Source organism: Rana temporaria, chromosome 2, assembly GCF_905171775.1.
Source record: "Rana temporaria chromosome 2, aRanTem1.1, whole genome shotgun sequence".
Taxonomy (NCBI): Eukaryota; Metazoa; Chordata; class Amphibia; order Anura; family Ranidae; genus Rana; species Rana temporaria.
The window spans coordinates 457295841-457309261 of record NC_053490.1 but is presented as its reverse complement, the minus strand read 5'-3'; the positions used below and the strand labels follow the sequence as shown (position 1 = coordinate 457309261).

At 43.6% G+C, this 13421-nt stretch overlaps 1 protein-coding gene across 5 annotated transcripts in view; it reads right to left on the bottom strand.

The window, feature by feature from the left end:
- The window catches only part of ANKRD13B (ankyrin repeat domain 13B), a 272072-nt gene that overhangs the window by 20126 nt on the left and 238525 nt on the right, over positions 1 to 13421 (bottom strand). For 2 of the 5 annotated variants that reach the window (XM_040338560.1, XM_040338565.1), the window contains exons 10-13: positions 10403 to 10536; positions 9701 to 9858; positions 1519 to 1716; positions 1039 to 1199 (exon numbers count right to left, since the gene is read on the bottom strand). In XM_040338560.1, coding sequence (XP_040194494.1) covers positions 1039 to 1199; positions 1519 to 1716; positions 9701 to 9858; positions 10403 to 10536 — 651 coding nt within the window. The remainder of the gene's footprint in view (positions 1 to 1038; positions 1200 to 1518; positions 1717 to 9700; positions 9859 to 10402; positions 10537 to 13421) is intronic. The other 3 variants (XM_040338561.1, XM_040338564.1, XM_040338562.1) reach the window with 3 other exon arrangements.

Genomic DNA, 13421 nt, shown 5'->3' with positions numbered 1-13421 from the left:
TTTGGTTTTAAGGGTAGATCAGAAAGGTAATACTACTGAACCTTTTTAGGGATAATGTAGGCTTTGATGGAAACTTGCACTAGAAGAGATAAGGTGGTTGCTATTTGTTACTTTTTTCTATTGTCACTGATCCAGAACAGGCATGAAATAAAGTCTAGACTGATATGCACACTTAAGCTTGCCCATACACTGACTAAAATTTGACTGGTTCAGTAGAAACTGGCCACATTTTGATCAATGTGTGGCCATCCCCGCTCAACAGAAGTTGATTGTTTGATTATTCGATATGTTGGAAAGTTTGGTATAAATCAGCAGCTGCAGCCACTGATCAGTGTAATCTGACAGCGGCGGATGCCACTGGCAGAATATTATTTCTACTTCTTAAAGTCCCAAATGTCTTCTAGACATAAAAAGAGATCTGATACAGTGGATTGTGTAAATGGTGTAATTATTTATTCATGGGCCCACTGGCCGCACTAACCATGTCACATCATTGACCAATATCACACTTTCCATGAAAAGAAGGGCTGGTACAAGGGATCAATTGTCCCCTAGGTGACACTTCTTTCAACAACTAAGAGTTGGTCCTGACAAGATATTCAATCATTTTTAAAACTGATCAGTGACTGCATGTATAATGATATACAGTATAGCTAACCTAATATTATCACAGGCCCATACAAAGCATTGTTTTGAAAATGTCTTTAAAAGCAAAAACAATCACTTGATTGGCTGACAGTATAAAATTGGAAAACCACTATGGCCACCTGCGTTCATGACTGTATTATTTAGTATGCTCTTTTGCTATAGTAAATGTATAACTGCTGCTCTGCTATAGATGGCTAAACACTCTAGAAAAAGCTAGTCCTCCACTTGTTGCCAGCTGTGAAGAAGAGTTAGATAGCTCCATTGTTCCGACTATCTATTTCCCTACTGTATTCACTTACATCAGGGCCTCAGGGCCTTTTAGCTGCATCTGGGCAGTGTTAAATTAAGGAGTAGTAAACTTGTCTTGCATTGGTGGTGATGCCATCTCACCTGATCATATTCACTACCAGCTTCTAGCAAACTTTGCTGGATAGCGAACTGAAGAAGGTCGTCCTCCTCCTCACGCATGTTCTCTCGGTAACTCCCTACCACACTGTACCCTCGCGGGGCTTCAAACAAGGTCTGGTCCATCTCACAGCCACGTCCAGAAGCTGCAAACACACCAGAACACAGAATAATAGGACCTTCATCTATATGAGGTGGACAGGACATAAAGTGAAATTATGTCATTCACTGAAATGTCCTGTTGACATTAAACTTACAACACAAAAGCAGCTAACTTTGTATGTGTGTTCAGGCAAAGCAGTGAAGGTGGAGGCCTGGAGGAGCCATTTGAAATGTTGAAGTGGATCATGCTACCTGCCCATTTAAAGTCTGTGGGTGGCATGAGGCACAGCCAATGGTAATCCTCTCTATAGTCACCCCTATGCAGGACCTCCTATGCCCCCAGTGCTGAGGTCTGACACATACTGTTAGGGTCCCTCTGTCCCGTGTCCCCCTGTTGTGGCTTCATACTTATAGAGCTGGTGCTGCTAACACTGCAGGAGTCGCTGCTTGGGGAGGGGGCTTCGCTGCTGGGGCTTTGACGGAGGGAGGACACTGGCTCATCACATCCATTTAGGTTACCGAAGGTGATGCGAGCATTCAGAATGTGGAAAATAGGAATTTCTGTCAAAAGACAAATAAGATACAAGCATGTCATTACCACCTCTACTGTATTAATAATAATAATAATAATAATAATAATAATAATAATAATATCTGCTTTATATATATAAGATAACCTTTATAAACTCTAACTACTTTCTTAACATAAAGGGGCTTGATGATGTCATTGGGAAGGCGGAGCTGACAAAGTGCATTTCTATATTTTGCTGCAACTTCATTGCCCTTCAATGCTGCTTCCATTCAAGAGCATATACTACAGTAGGTGACCGCGATATTGTGTCAATCTCGCTCCCTTTCTCAGCGAGATTGACCACCTACGAGCCCCATCGCGGGAGCCAGCGCCGAGCTGGCTTGCCGCGATGGAGACAAAGCCGTCATAGAAGCGACGGGAGATCCGACTTGGATTCCCGCCAATTCTAGCTGCAGCGTTTGGTATGAATCCCGAGAGGGAGAACTCCCACGCCAAATTTTAAATAAAAAACCGACATGGGTCCCCCCCCCAGGAGCATACCAGGCCCTTAGGTCTGGCATGGGTTGTAAGGAGACCCCCCTCTGCCAAAAAACCGACGTGGGGATACCCCCACAATCCATACCAGACCCGTATCCAAAGCACGCTACCCGTGGGTAGGTACCACGTGGTTAGGTACCGGAGCATGATGGGACTGTGACATCATAAGAGAGGCCTATATAAATCATTGCGCACCGGACACCTGGCATAATAGCGGGAAGAAGCGTCGTGTCAACATGGGAAGAAGGCAGAAGAAGGCAGAGGACAGAAGAAGAGCGGGCTGACCGCTGCTAGTAATCGAGCTAACACACGAAGATAGCGGCCGCCAGCCCTGAAGTAGAAGGCCCCCGGAGAGTGAGCGGGAGAAGAACCGGGGCCGAGATGACAGCGGAGAAGATGGGAGAAGACCCCCGGTGAGCGGAAGAAGACCCCCGGTGAGCGGAAGAAGACCCCCGGAGAGCGGAAGAAGAAGAAGGTCCCCCCTGCTAAAAGAGCTAAAGAAGACAGGGGGGGGGCCCGGAGCTGACTAATAAATTACTTTAAAAACCCTGTGTTGTGTGTTTTTTTTTCTTTTACACTTTGCCTCCAGGTGAATGGGTAGGGGTACCCCATATTCATTCACCTAGGGTGGGGGGCCGGTATCTGGGGGCCCCCTTATTAAAGGGGTCTCCCAGATTCCGATAAGCCCCCGCCCGCAGACCCCGACAACCAACGGCTAGGGTTGTCGGGAAGAGGCCCTGTCCTTATCAACATGGGGACAGGGTGCTCTGGGGTGGGGGGGGCCCGCAGTGTGCCCCCCTGCCCCAGAGCACCCAACCCCCCCATGTTGAGGGCATGCGGCCTGGTACGGCTCAGGAGGGGGGGCGCTCGCTCGCTCGTTCCCACTCCTTTCCTGGCCGGCCGGGTAGCGTGCTTTTGATACGGGTCTGGTATGGATTGTGGGGGGACCCCCACGTCGGTTTTTCGGCATAGGGGGGTCTCCTTACAACCCATGCCAGACCTAAGGGCCTGGTATGCCTCTGGGGGGGGGGAACCCATGTCGGTTTTTTATTTAAAATTTGGCGTGGGAGTTCTCCCTTTCAGGATTCATACCAAATGCTGCAGCTAGAATTGGCGGGAATCCAAGTCGGATCTCCCGTCGCTTCTATGACGCGCTCGCTGGAATGTGCTTTGTCTATTCCATCTAGAGCGAGATGTCGGCACCCTGTCGCCGAGAATCAGCGCGATGCTGTCGTGCTGGAAACATATTCTCGGCAACAGGTACTGTATGTGTGTATATACAGTATCTCACAAAAGTGAGTACGCCCCTCACATTTCTGTAAATATTTTAATATACCTTTTCATGTGACAACACTGAACAAATTTGCTACAATATAAAGTAGTGAGTGTACAGCTTGTATAAATTTGCTGTCCCCTAAAAATAACTCAACACACAGCCATTAATGTCTAAGCCGCGAAACTTTTGTGAGATACTATATATATATATATATATATATATATATATATATATATATATATATATATATATACACACTAACATTTTTTTAATCTATTACTGTATATATAAACACCCATTACTCCATTTCATTGTAAAAATTGTTTAACTGGAGTTCCTATTGTCAGATTGTTTAAAGTCTTTAGTAAGCCACCTTTACGCAGGACAGCAGCCTCTTGGCTCTTCTTTTTGTGCAACAAAGGAAGAATATAGTTACACCTACTTCCAATGGAGATGGATCAGGGGCATGAAACACTGATTTCTAAATGATCACATGTGAGTTCAATTAGATCTCTGAGGTTTTAATAGACAGAGTTCAGTATTCCTGGCTTGGTGAATCACAGGCTTCAACATTTACTGTAGTGTACTTTTTATATTATATGGGAAGCTGGCCACATGTATGTTTTATAATACGTATACGACTCCTGACAGAGGATGACTGCATAGAAAACACCAACAAAAATCCTGTATATAGACAGAAATTCAGATGGAATGGCACTCTCAAAAGCTGATCCACATGCAGTTTTCCTCTTACATTTTCAGCCAACTCCAGCTGTTCCACATCACTGAAGTCTACAAGGCCCTCAGCATTTTATGAAGCAGCTCTGATTGTCCACTTATTTTGCAGTGTGGAGAGCTCCACACATAGTTATTGTACATGCCAGTTTAAACAGCTGTACACTTGAATAAACCACCTACATTTTCGTGATTCAAATTTCAATTTACCATTACAAATATACATATGTTTCATCATAAATACTTTTGGATGGTATAAATGGCTGAAGCACTGTGAAATGGAGCAAATTAGTGGCTAATGGAAAAGCACAGATCAAGCTCCTGGAAAGCTAGTCATCAACATATTCATCGACATACTGTATCTGGACATAAATAGAAGAAATACCAGATTACCTAAGGTATTATAGTATTGTTTTCTTCAGGTACTGCATATCCCCCTATTCCCACTTCTGCCTAGCTTCTGTAATAATTACAAAGCAAATGCCAGTGCCCGTACCCACAGAGATGCTAAACCTAGACCTAATCCTTAAAGAGACCCTGTAAGGTCTCTTAAAGAATAAAAATACCAGTTCCTTTTTAATAGTGGAGCTATTATACCTACCTCTCCAGTGGCTCATGTCTCCTACCTCCCCTCTGTACTATCGCTGCAACCTCCTTTAGTGTTTTTGATATTTAACATTACCAGGAGTTTCAGGTGCCTGAGCCCCACCCTAGTTATTATGATTAATATTATTGCTATTATACAGGATTTATAGTGCCAACTGTTTGCACAGCACTTTGCAATATAAGGGGTACAATACAATATAGCTATATTATGAATCAACATAACAGGATAATGAGGGCCATGCTCATGAGAGCTTACAATCTAAAAGGAAAAAAGAAAGTACTGCAAAAGAGAGGCAGAGAGAGGAGACAGACACTGATCGGATGGTAAGGCGGATTAGCCTGGCAACAATATTCATGATACCAGGGCCGGCCTTTAGGGTGTGCGAGCTGTGCGGCCGCACAGGGCGATATGGGCAACAGGGGCGCTGTGCGGCCATCCAGAGGCGTAATAAGGGGGGGCAAGCCGCCCCCGGGTACCACACACTGGGGGGGTGTCAGACCGGCACCCCCTCCGCGATTGTATTACACCCGCGGTGGCACTCGCACTGAAGGGGGGCACACTGAACGCGGGGGGCTGCACTGAACGGGGGGGGCTGCACTGATATGAAATATTTTTTTCCTCTCTGTGTATGTTTAGGTGACCAGGGGGCGAGGGGTGAAGATGGAGGGGTGGCGCCACAGGATTAGCTCGCACAGGGCGCCTGAACACCTAAGGCCCATACACTGTGTAGAGGTTGGCCAACAAGGAGGGAGTGGCAATAGTTGAGGCACAAGACAACAAAAGAGTGAATTTGTGGTGTCATTGGTTAAGGAGGACTGTATTTTGGACACGGTATGGAGGTGAAGGAGGCAGGATTGGACAGTGATTGCATGTGGTGCTGAAAAGAAAAGTCTATAGGAAAGGACTCTATCACGAGAAGAAAATTTGGAGAGAGCATATTACAGGGTGAACAGAGTAGGAAAAGAGCTGGATGAGAAAAGACAGGTTCACTTGCAGTCTGTTAGAAGTGGAGTACTGTTGTTTTAGATATTTTCGTGTTTCTGCCTTAGTTGAACTGCCAAATATGATCACTTTGGTAATGCCTCTGCCTCTTTGCAATAATTGCATAATGTCTTTCCCTCAATGACTGTTCTTTATTTATAGGGGTATGAGATGGAGGTTAGTATAAATTAGTCAATGAAGAACCGATAAAAAACTTGGATGAAAGAGAACATTTTCACACTAGAACAGACCAGAGCCAGAAAGATAACATTGGCTCTGTGATCAAACTAGACAACAGGATAGTTAATCTATCTCAGTAATACAGATATAAGTTTTACAGTTTAAGAATAAACTTAATGTACCATTGGTGAAAATACAGAGGATTGCAGGATGACAATTAAAGACAGGCAGGCAGCAAAGCAGTGGTTAAATGAATGTTTAGCTGGCGATAATACAAAGGAATGCAGGATAACATAGCAGTGTTAAAAGCAATGTATTGCTAATGATATTACAAAGGATTGGAGGATTTTAAAGAAATCGATAAATCAATGTACCATTGGTGATAATACAAAGGACTGCAGGATATCCATCACAGAAAGACAGCCAGTGGTTAAATTAATGTACGATAGGTGATAATACAGAGATCTGCAGAATGACAGTTGCAGATACATTGACAGCAAGACAGTGGTTAAATTATTGTGCTTCAGTAGAGTTTTTCTGGTCTTTGGTTCAGTGCAGCATTTGAATCGCTAGCAGAGTAAGTCAAATCTGATATAGCAGTCATTGGCCCTCAGAAACATGACTCTGAAGCCTCGTACACACGACCGAGGAACTCGACGGGCGAAACACATCGTTTTCCTTGTTAGGCTGTCGAGAAACTCGACAAGCCAATTTTCTCCATTCCCGTCAAGGAAATAGAGAACATGCTCTCTTTTTGGCTCGTTGAGTTTCTCGACAGTTTCCTCGACGAAAATGTACACATGACCGGTTACCTCGGCAAAAAAATATCTCCCAGCAGGTTTCTTGCTGGTTTTTGCAGAGAAACTCGGTCGTGTGTACGAGGCCTCAGTATCCTTGTTAGTCTTGTTGTCCAACACAAGCCAAATGAGGTATGCTGTTAGCTTCTGCAACCCATACTTGGGTACAGGAATAAGCACTGATGTAGGGGACGAAGGAAAGAAACACTGTTGGGTGGAAGACAAAGGAATTTATCACTCTCAGAAGTGTTTCATTTTTAATGAGACTGACAGAGGCTCCTACACTGGAATTGTGGCGAGGTAAGCGACACAGGCCTAGAAAAGGCAAGTATATTACCTGTTTTCTTGCAGGGTGCTGATGTTCCGATTTATTAAAAGATCTGTTAGGGTCCTTCTAAACTATCCCTAAACTTAGATTTAAAAAATTTAAAATTAGCCTAAACCTCAATCTATTAACCTCAACATTAGCCATATTGATTACAATTACAATTCTGCTGATACTAGTACCAACAACATAATAATGCTGACAACTTCAGCCATATAAACATGTTTAATTCTCTATTAACATGAAGTAAAAAAGTCAACACTGACCTTTGGAGCAAACAGCCAAGTTCATTAAAGAGTCAGTTTATCCCAAACTGAGATTTCAAACTATGGGATATATTCACAGATGTTCAAAACCAAGTTTATTATAGTGTGCTGAATCCACCACATCTTCTTGTATCTCAGAAACATGAATGGTTAAACTAGTTTAAGGACTAGTTTGTGTTTCCGTCTCCTCCTACAAAGCCATGACCGAGGCATCATTCTCCTTCAACTGGAATATTTATTTAACCTGGCAACTGCCATAACATCAAAGCTCATTGCTGTCTTTTCTGATTGATAACCTGTGGTTTTATTTGTTATTAGTCCTATAAAACTAAAATACCGTATTTGCCGGTGTATAAGGCAACCAGGTGTATAAGACGACCCCCTAATTTTACAGTTTTTTAAAGATTTTTTGCCTGTACTCACCGTATAAGACGACCCCCCTTCCGTGGCTTCCGACACTTCATATTTATTCCTTCTGGAGCCATATTCTTCTTCCTTCTTGCTGGAGCTGGAGCCAATCACGGCAAGCAATGTATTCTATTAATGAATACAAAGCCTGCTTGGATTGGCAGAGGCTGTAACATCATCAGCCCACTCCTCTGACTCTCAAAGCCAATCTGAGCAGGCTACTGTATGTAGCCTGCTCGATTGGCAGAGATTGTTACTCCAATCCGAGCAGGCTCTGTATTAATTTGAACACATCGCTCACCGGGATTGGCTAAGCGGTATATAATGTATATAGCCGAAGCTACATACAGTATTACCACACATCCAGCAGGCATCCAAGCAGTTGACCCGGCGTATAAGACGACCCCTGCCTTTTGGCCATTTTTTTTAAGTGTAAAAGGTAGTCTTATACGCCAGCAAATACAGTATACATTTTTTATTGAGCTGTTTTTCCTTGCCTCTCTCTGGCACTCTGGGTTTCATATCTCTGCTACAAAGTAACAAACTGCATAAGATGGGGATCCTCTAAATTAAGTAGGAGGAACTTAATATTTTTCTTAGAGATGGTTCACACCAACACACTGTGCGGTTAAGGTGCGTACTCTGTGCCTTTCCCACACTGCAGATGAATGCGCTAACCTTGCGAGAGTGTGCGGTGCCAATTAATTGTTAATGGCACCCCAAATGCATCTCAAAATGGCAGCCTGTTTGCAGGCACTAGAACGCATGGTACTCAAGTATCATGCAGTTTGGTGCAGTGCATTCTGAAAAAAGTAGTGCTTTCCAGTGAGTTTTGTAGAAACAGAAAAAAAGCAGGGGGCCTCTCTATCTGAGTGTGGAGAATTGGAAACAGCTATTTGGTAGTGATGAATAAATTCAGCACTCACATTTCATGGAGGAAATATTGGCTTGTCATCTGTGGAAGTCTTAACCTCTCTAGCAGAGATCAGAAGGTAAGTGGCTGGTGTTGTGCAGAGATCGGCCGGGAAGCTGCTGGGTATTCCCTATGGTTTGACAAAATGGTGGAGCCCCGAAACACGTAACCACGCCTCCTGACGGAGATACCTCATTACCTCATACCAGCAGAAATTGCCGAGCCAGCCGAGTACACAGAGAAGCTGCCGCTCTACAGCGTTGCACACGGTCTAGCTTCCCCAGCCACAGCGCTCTTGTCTGTTTCTGCCCAGCCGCGTCCTGGCCGAACTCTGCATTTCAAAAGAGTGTCAAGCAAGGACACCCAGACTCTGATCCACACAACCCTGCTGGCCTCAACATTCTCCAGTGCTTCCTTCTCCCCACCCAGCAACTTCCCGGCCAATCTTTACACAAAACCAGCCGCTTACCTGCCGATTTCTGCTAGAGATGTTAAGACTACCACAGATGACAAGCTGATGTTTCCTCCATCGAATGTGAGTGCTATATTTATTTATCACTACCAAATAGCTGTTTCCAATACTGCACACTCAGATAGAGGCGCCACCTGCTTTTTTCTGTTTTCACACACTAGGTTTACTCAGGGCCTATATTGGGGAGCTGCCTCTTCCCTCCAAATGTTGATCTTTTTAACTGTTTACTCCCCTTTTCATACCTCACATCCACCCTGATGCATTACTGGTCTGGCTACAGCAGGGCCGTGATTTTGTCCTACTTAGTGAGTTTTGTAGCCCATTCAAATGAATGGGCTGCAAAACCAGACTGCACTGGAAACGCAAGGGAAATTAGCCCGTTTCGGTGTGACCTGGCACTTAAAGCAGGGAAATCTCTAAGCTGGAGGTCTTAATTTATAAAATAATCAAATGGGTATACTCAAATATCACTTGTGTGGATTGACTTTTCATAGTCTTGTCACTGCATTTACTTACCAATTTTTACAGGGAATCCAGGGGGTAGCCTGAGAGTGATAAAATCACGGAGTTTTGCAAATAGTGCATTGCTTATTGCCATGAGGTCAATAATAGGTGCCACCTGTTCAGACAGGGTGAGAGGATGGTCCTCACACAACCATAATTTGGCTTTGAACCTAAACATGTTTCACATAGAAAGGAAATGTGTAATTAGCAATACAAAATAAAAAGTATAATAAAAGAGAAGACGATAATGTATCAACAATGCCTATATGTCAATTGTATAATTTTCTATGTTCTATTCTACGGTTATTTTTTTAATATTTGTTTTCTTAGCTCTGTGTAATCACAGAATTAATTTTTTTCTTGGTCAATAATAGTTATAAAACATTTTAGTACAGAAAAAATAAAATTCCCAAAAATATGCATTCAGTAACAACTCTACATACCAGTTTACATCACGGGTGATCAGAATAACATTTTTAATAACTGTATCTGAATGTAAATTAGATTAGGTTCCAAACAGTTTTATGGTCCTAAAGATCCATTTATCAGCCGGTGGTCTGAACCATCGGTATATGAGTTTCCAGACAGAAGAGGGTTGTTTTTATATCAGCAACACGTGCACTACATGTGTACAGTATACACTGTGGTTAATCAGGTATGTAATAGGGCCTGTTTTTATCCAACACTATGATATTCATGATCAGCACAACTCACTTCTGAGTTTTGGTAGTGAGCTCCATGGGTCGCCCCATATCCCGGTGACCCAGCTCAAAGTTAGGATCAAAGTATTCATCCGGTGTAATGGCTGTTGGATTGGTCTGGCTAAAAGTCTGGGTAATTAGTGTCTGCTGAGAAAAACATATTTAGTAAAAACAAAAATTAGTTTACGGTAATTTAGATATGAGATTTTGAACAGCTTAATGTAAGAACTTGTATTATTGTGAGAAAGAAAACGTAGTGAGGTTTTGATATATTAGCTAGCTAATAAACAAGTTCTTTGGTCACAGCATACACTTTCATTTTTTTAACATCAGCAATGTAATAGCAATACAAACAATAGTTATCATTGACAACCCAATATAAGCTTACTTGAAAATCTCTTTTACTTACCGGTAAAGTCCATATGTTGGAGTACAGTACAGTACAGGACACAGGACAGCAAACCATCGACAATGAGTTATATACTACTACCTTGAGGTGATTGGACAATGGCAAAAGCTTTGCTGGGAATTCCCCCAGTGCACCCTCATATAACTTTGTGGGATTACAGTTTTGTAGCATGCAATAAGGAGAAAAGGGGGACATAGGGGAAGCTACAGCTATAGCAATTAGCTTAAATAGGTAAATATAGCCAGTGGCAGCAGAGCTTGTTGGTCGCCTCCTATACATCCACTCCCAGTCATCCTGCCTTTACTTTTGGTTTATATTCTGATATATCAGGTCCTCTGTACCATCAACTACCTGAGGCCACCATTATCCTAATACCACCTACATTTATGACCACCCTTACCATCAAAATTACCGCCATGTAGGAAAGTCCTAAAAGCGGAACTAAACTTTATCTTTAGCTGTTTTGCTCCAGCCATTCAGGACCTGTTCACACCTGTTCACACCTGTGCATTTTGTGTGAGGTGCATGTAAAGTCCTGCATGCTGCATCTTCGATGTGCTTTCATCACAATGCATGTTTTATACAGTTTATTGGTAACACGCCTAAAGCGCATTTGAAATGCACATAAAACTCAATGCACCAAAAACGCACCACACAGTCCTATGGATGCCAACAGGCAGAGGACAGGCCTCCAAGAAGTTGACAGATATAAGATGCAATAATTTTCTCACCATTGTCCATTGCCCATACATTAGTTTTAAGCAGAGCAGCCAACTGGATAGGACTAACCTCACTTTAGATCTCCCCCAACAGCAATCTATGGATTTTTACTGATTCTTCCCAGAAGTCTGGCCAGCCAGCTCATTAAAAGCAATGTACTCCCGGTGAGGTTGATCCCTTAAAAATTGTTTTTGGCCATACTTCAGTTCTTACTCTGCAGATGTTTGGTCCTTGGGCAATACTTTTTTGCAGGATTATATCATTTTTTTAATACCAAATTGGAATATATATTAGCAAATAAAAAAAAAATAGCATTTGACATATACATCAATAGAGTGCAATGTCACAAGGCAGTGCAACCTTCTAAAAAACTAAAAAAAAATTTCCCTGTACACCCAACCGTTGATCAACAGCATGCTGTACCTGAAAATATCCAACTCAGCCTTGAACTGGCCTTTTTCCCCAACCCCAGCACCCCTGGAAAAGACTCTGGGGCAGATCCACAGAGAGAGTATGCTGGCGTACTTTCAAATTTCCCGCGTCGTATCGTTGTTTTGAATCCTCAAAACAAGATAATTTACGTCCAAGTCAAAACAATGACGTCCTTGCGACGTCATTTCGCGCAATGCACAGTGGGAAATTTAGGGACGGCGCATGCGCAGTTAGTTCGGCGCGGGGACGCGCTTCATTTAAATGAAACACGCCCCCCTACTCGCCGATTTGAATTAGGCGCCGTTACGCCGCGAGAGATACACTACGCCGCCGTAACTTACGGCGCAAATTCTTTGTGGATTCAAAGCTGCCAAAAGTAAGTTACAGCGGCGTAGCGTATCTCACATACGCTGCGCCCATCTAATTGTATGTGGATCTGCCCCCAAGTGCTTCCATCCCTAGCTAAGCAGTGCAACATATCTGAAGATATCATTCTTTCTGTCACCAACTCGGTAGTGCAGTGCCCTGGCCTTATAAAAAGTCTCCTCCAAACTCAACAGTACTCCTGCTGATACTACTGCAAAAAGCACAGCAAAAGGCACAGTGACGTTACAAGGGGTGGGGTCTCCGTGTGATATCATCTGATGGCCACTCCCCATACTTATATAAGAACCGGCAGACAAAGGAGCTTGCACAACAGTGGGAACCAGCATCAGAGGAATAATTAAAAAAAATTTGCAGGTCGGCGGCAGCAGAAGACATCACCGGAGGGAGAAGACATCACAGGAGGAAGAAGACATCAGCGGAAGGAAAAGACCAGAGAAAAAAGACAACGGTTGCAGAACCGGAGAAAGAAGACACACTGGAGCTACGACGGGGGACATTCATAATTTTTAATAAAGGACATGTCAAAAACTATCTGTCATTTTTTGGAACACTACATTTCTTTTTTTTGGTGAATGGGTAGTGGTACAATATTCCCCAAACTCATTCACATGGGGAGCGGGATCTGGGGGCTCCCTTGTATTCCGATAAGCCACCTGCCCGCAGACCCCTACAACCACCCCCCAGGTTTGTCGGGAAGAGGCCCTGGCCACCATAAGCATGCACCCACCTCACCATGTTGAGGTCATTTGGCCAGGTATGGTCTAGGAGGGGCAGGGGGGCGCTCGCTCGTCACCCCCCTTTCCTGACCTGCTGGGCTGCAGGCATGCTCAGATAAGGGTCTGGTATGGATTTTGGGGGGCACGCCATTTTCTTGTTCTTTTTTTTGGGCGTGGGGTTTCCACTCAGAATCCATAACAGACCCTTTGGTCTGGTATGGTCTTGGGAAGGGGACCCCATGCCGTTTTTTTATTTTTTATTTTGGCGTGGGGTTTCCCTTTAGGATCCTCAGAGCACAAGTCGAATGCCACAAGTCGGATCAGAAAAGATGATGATCCGACTTGGATACGACTTACATTCAAATCAA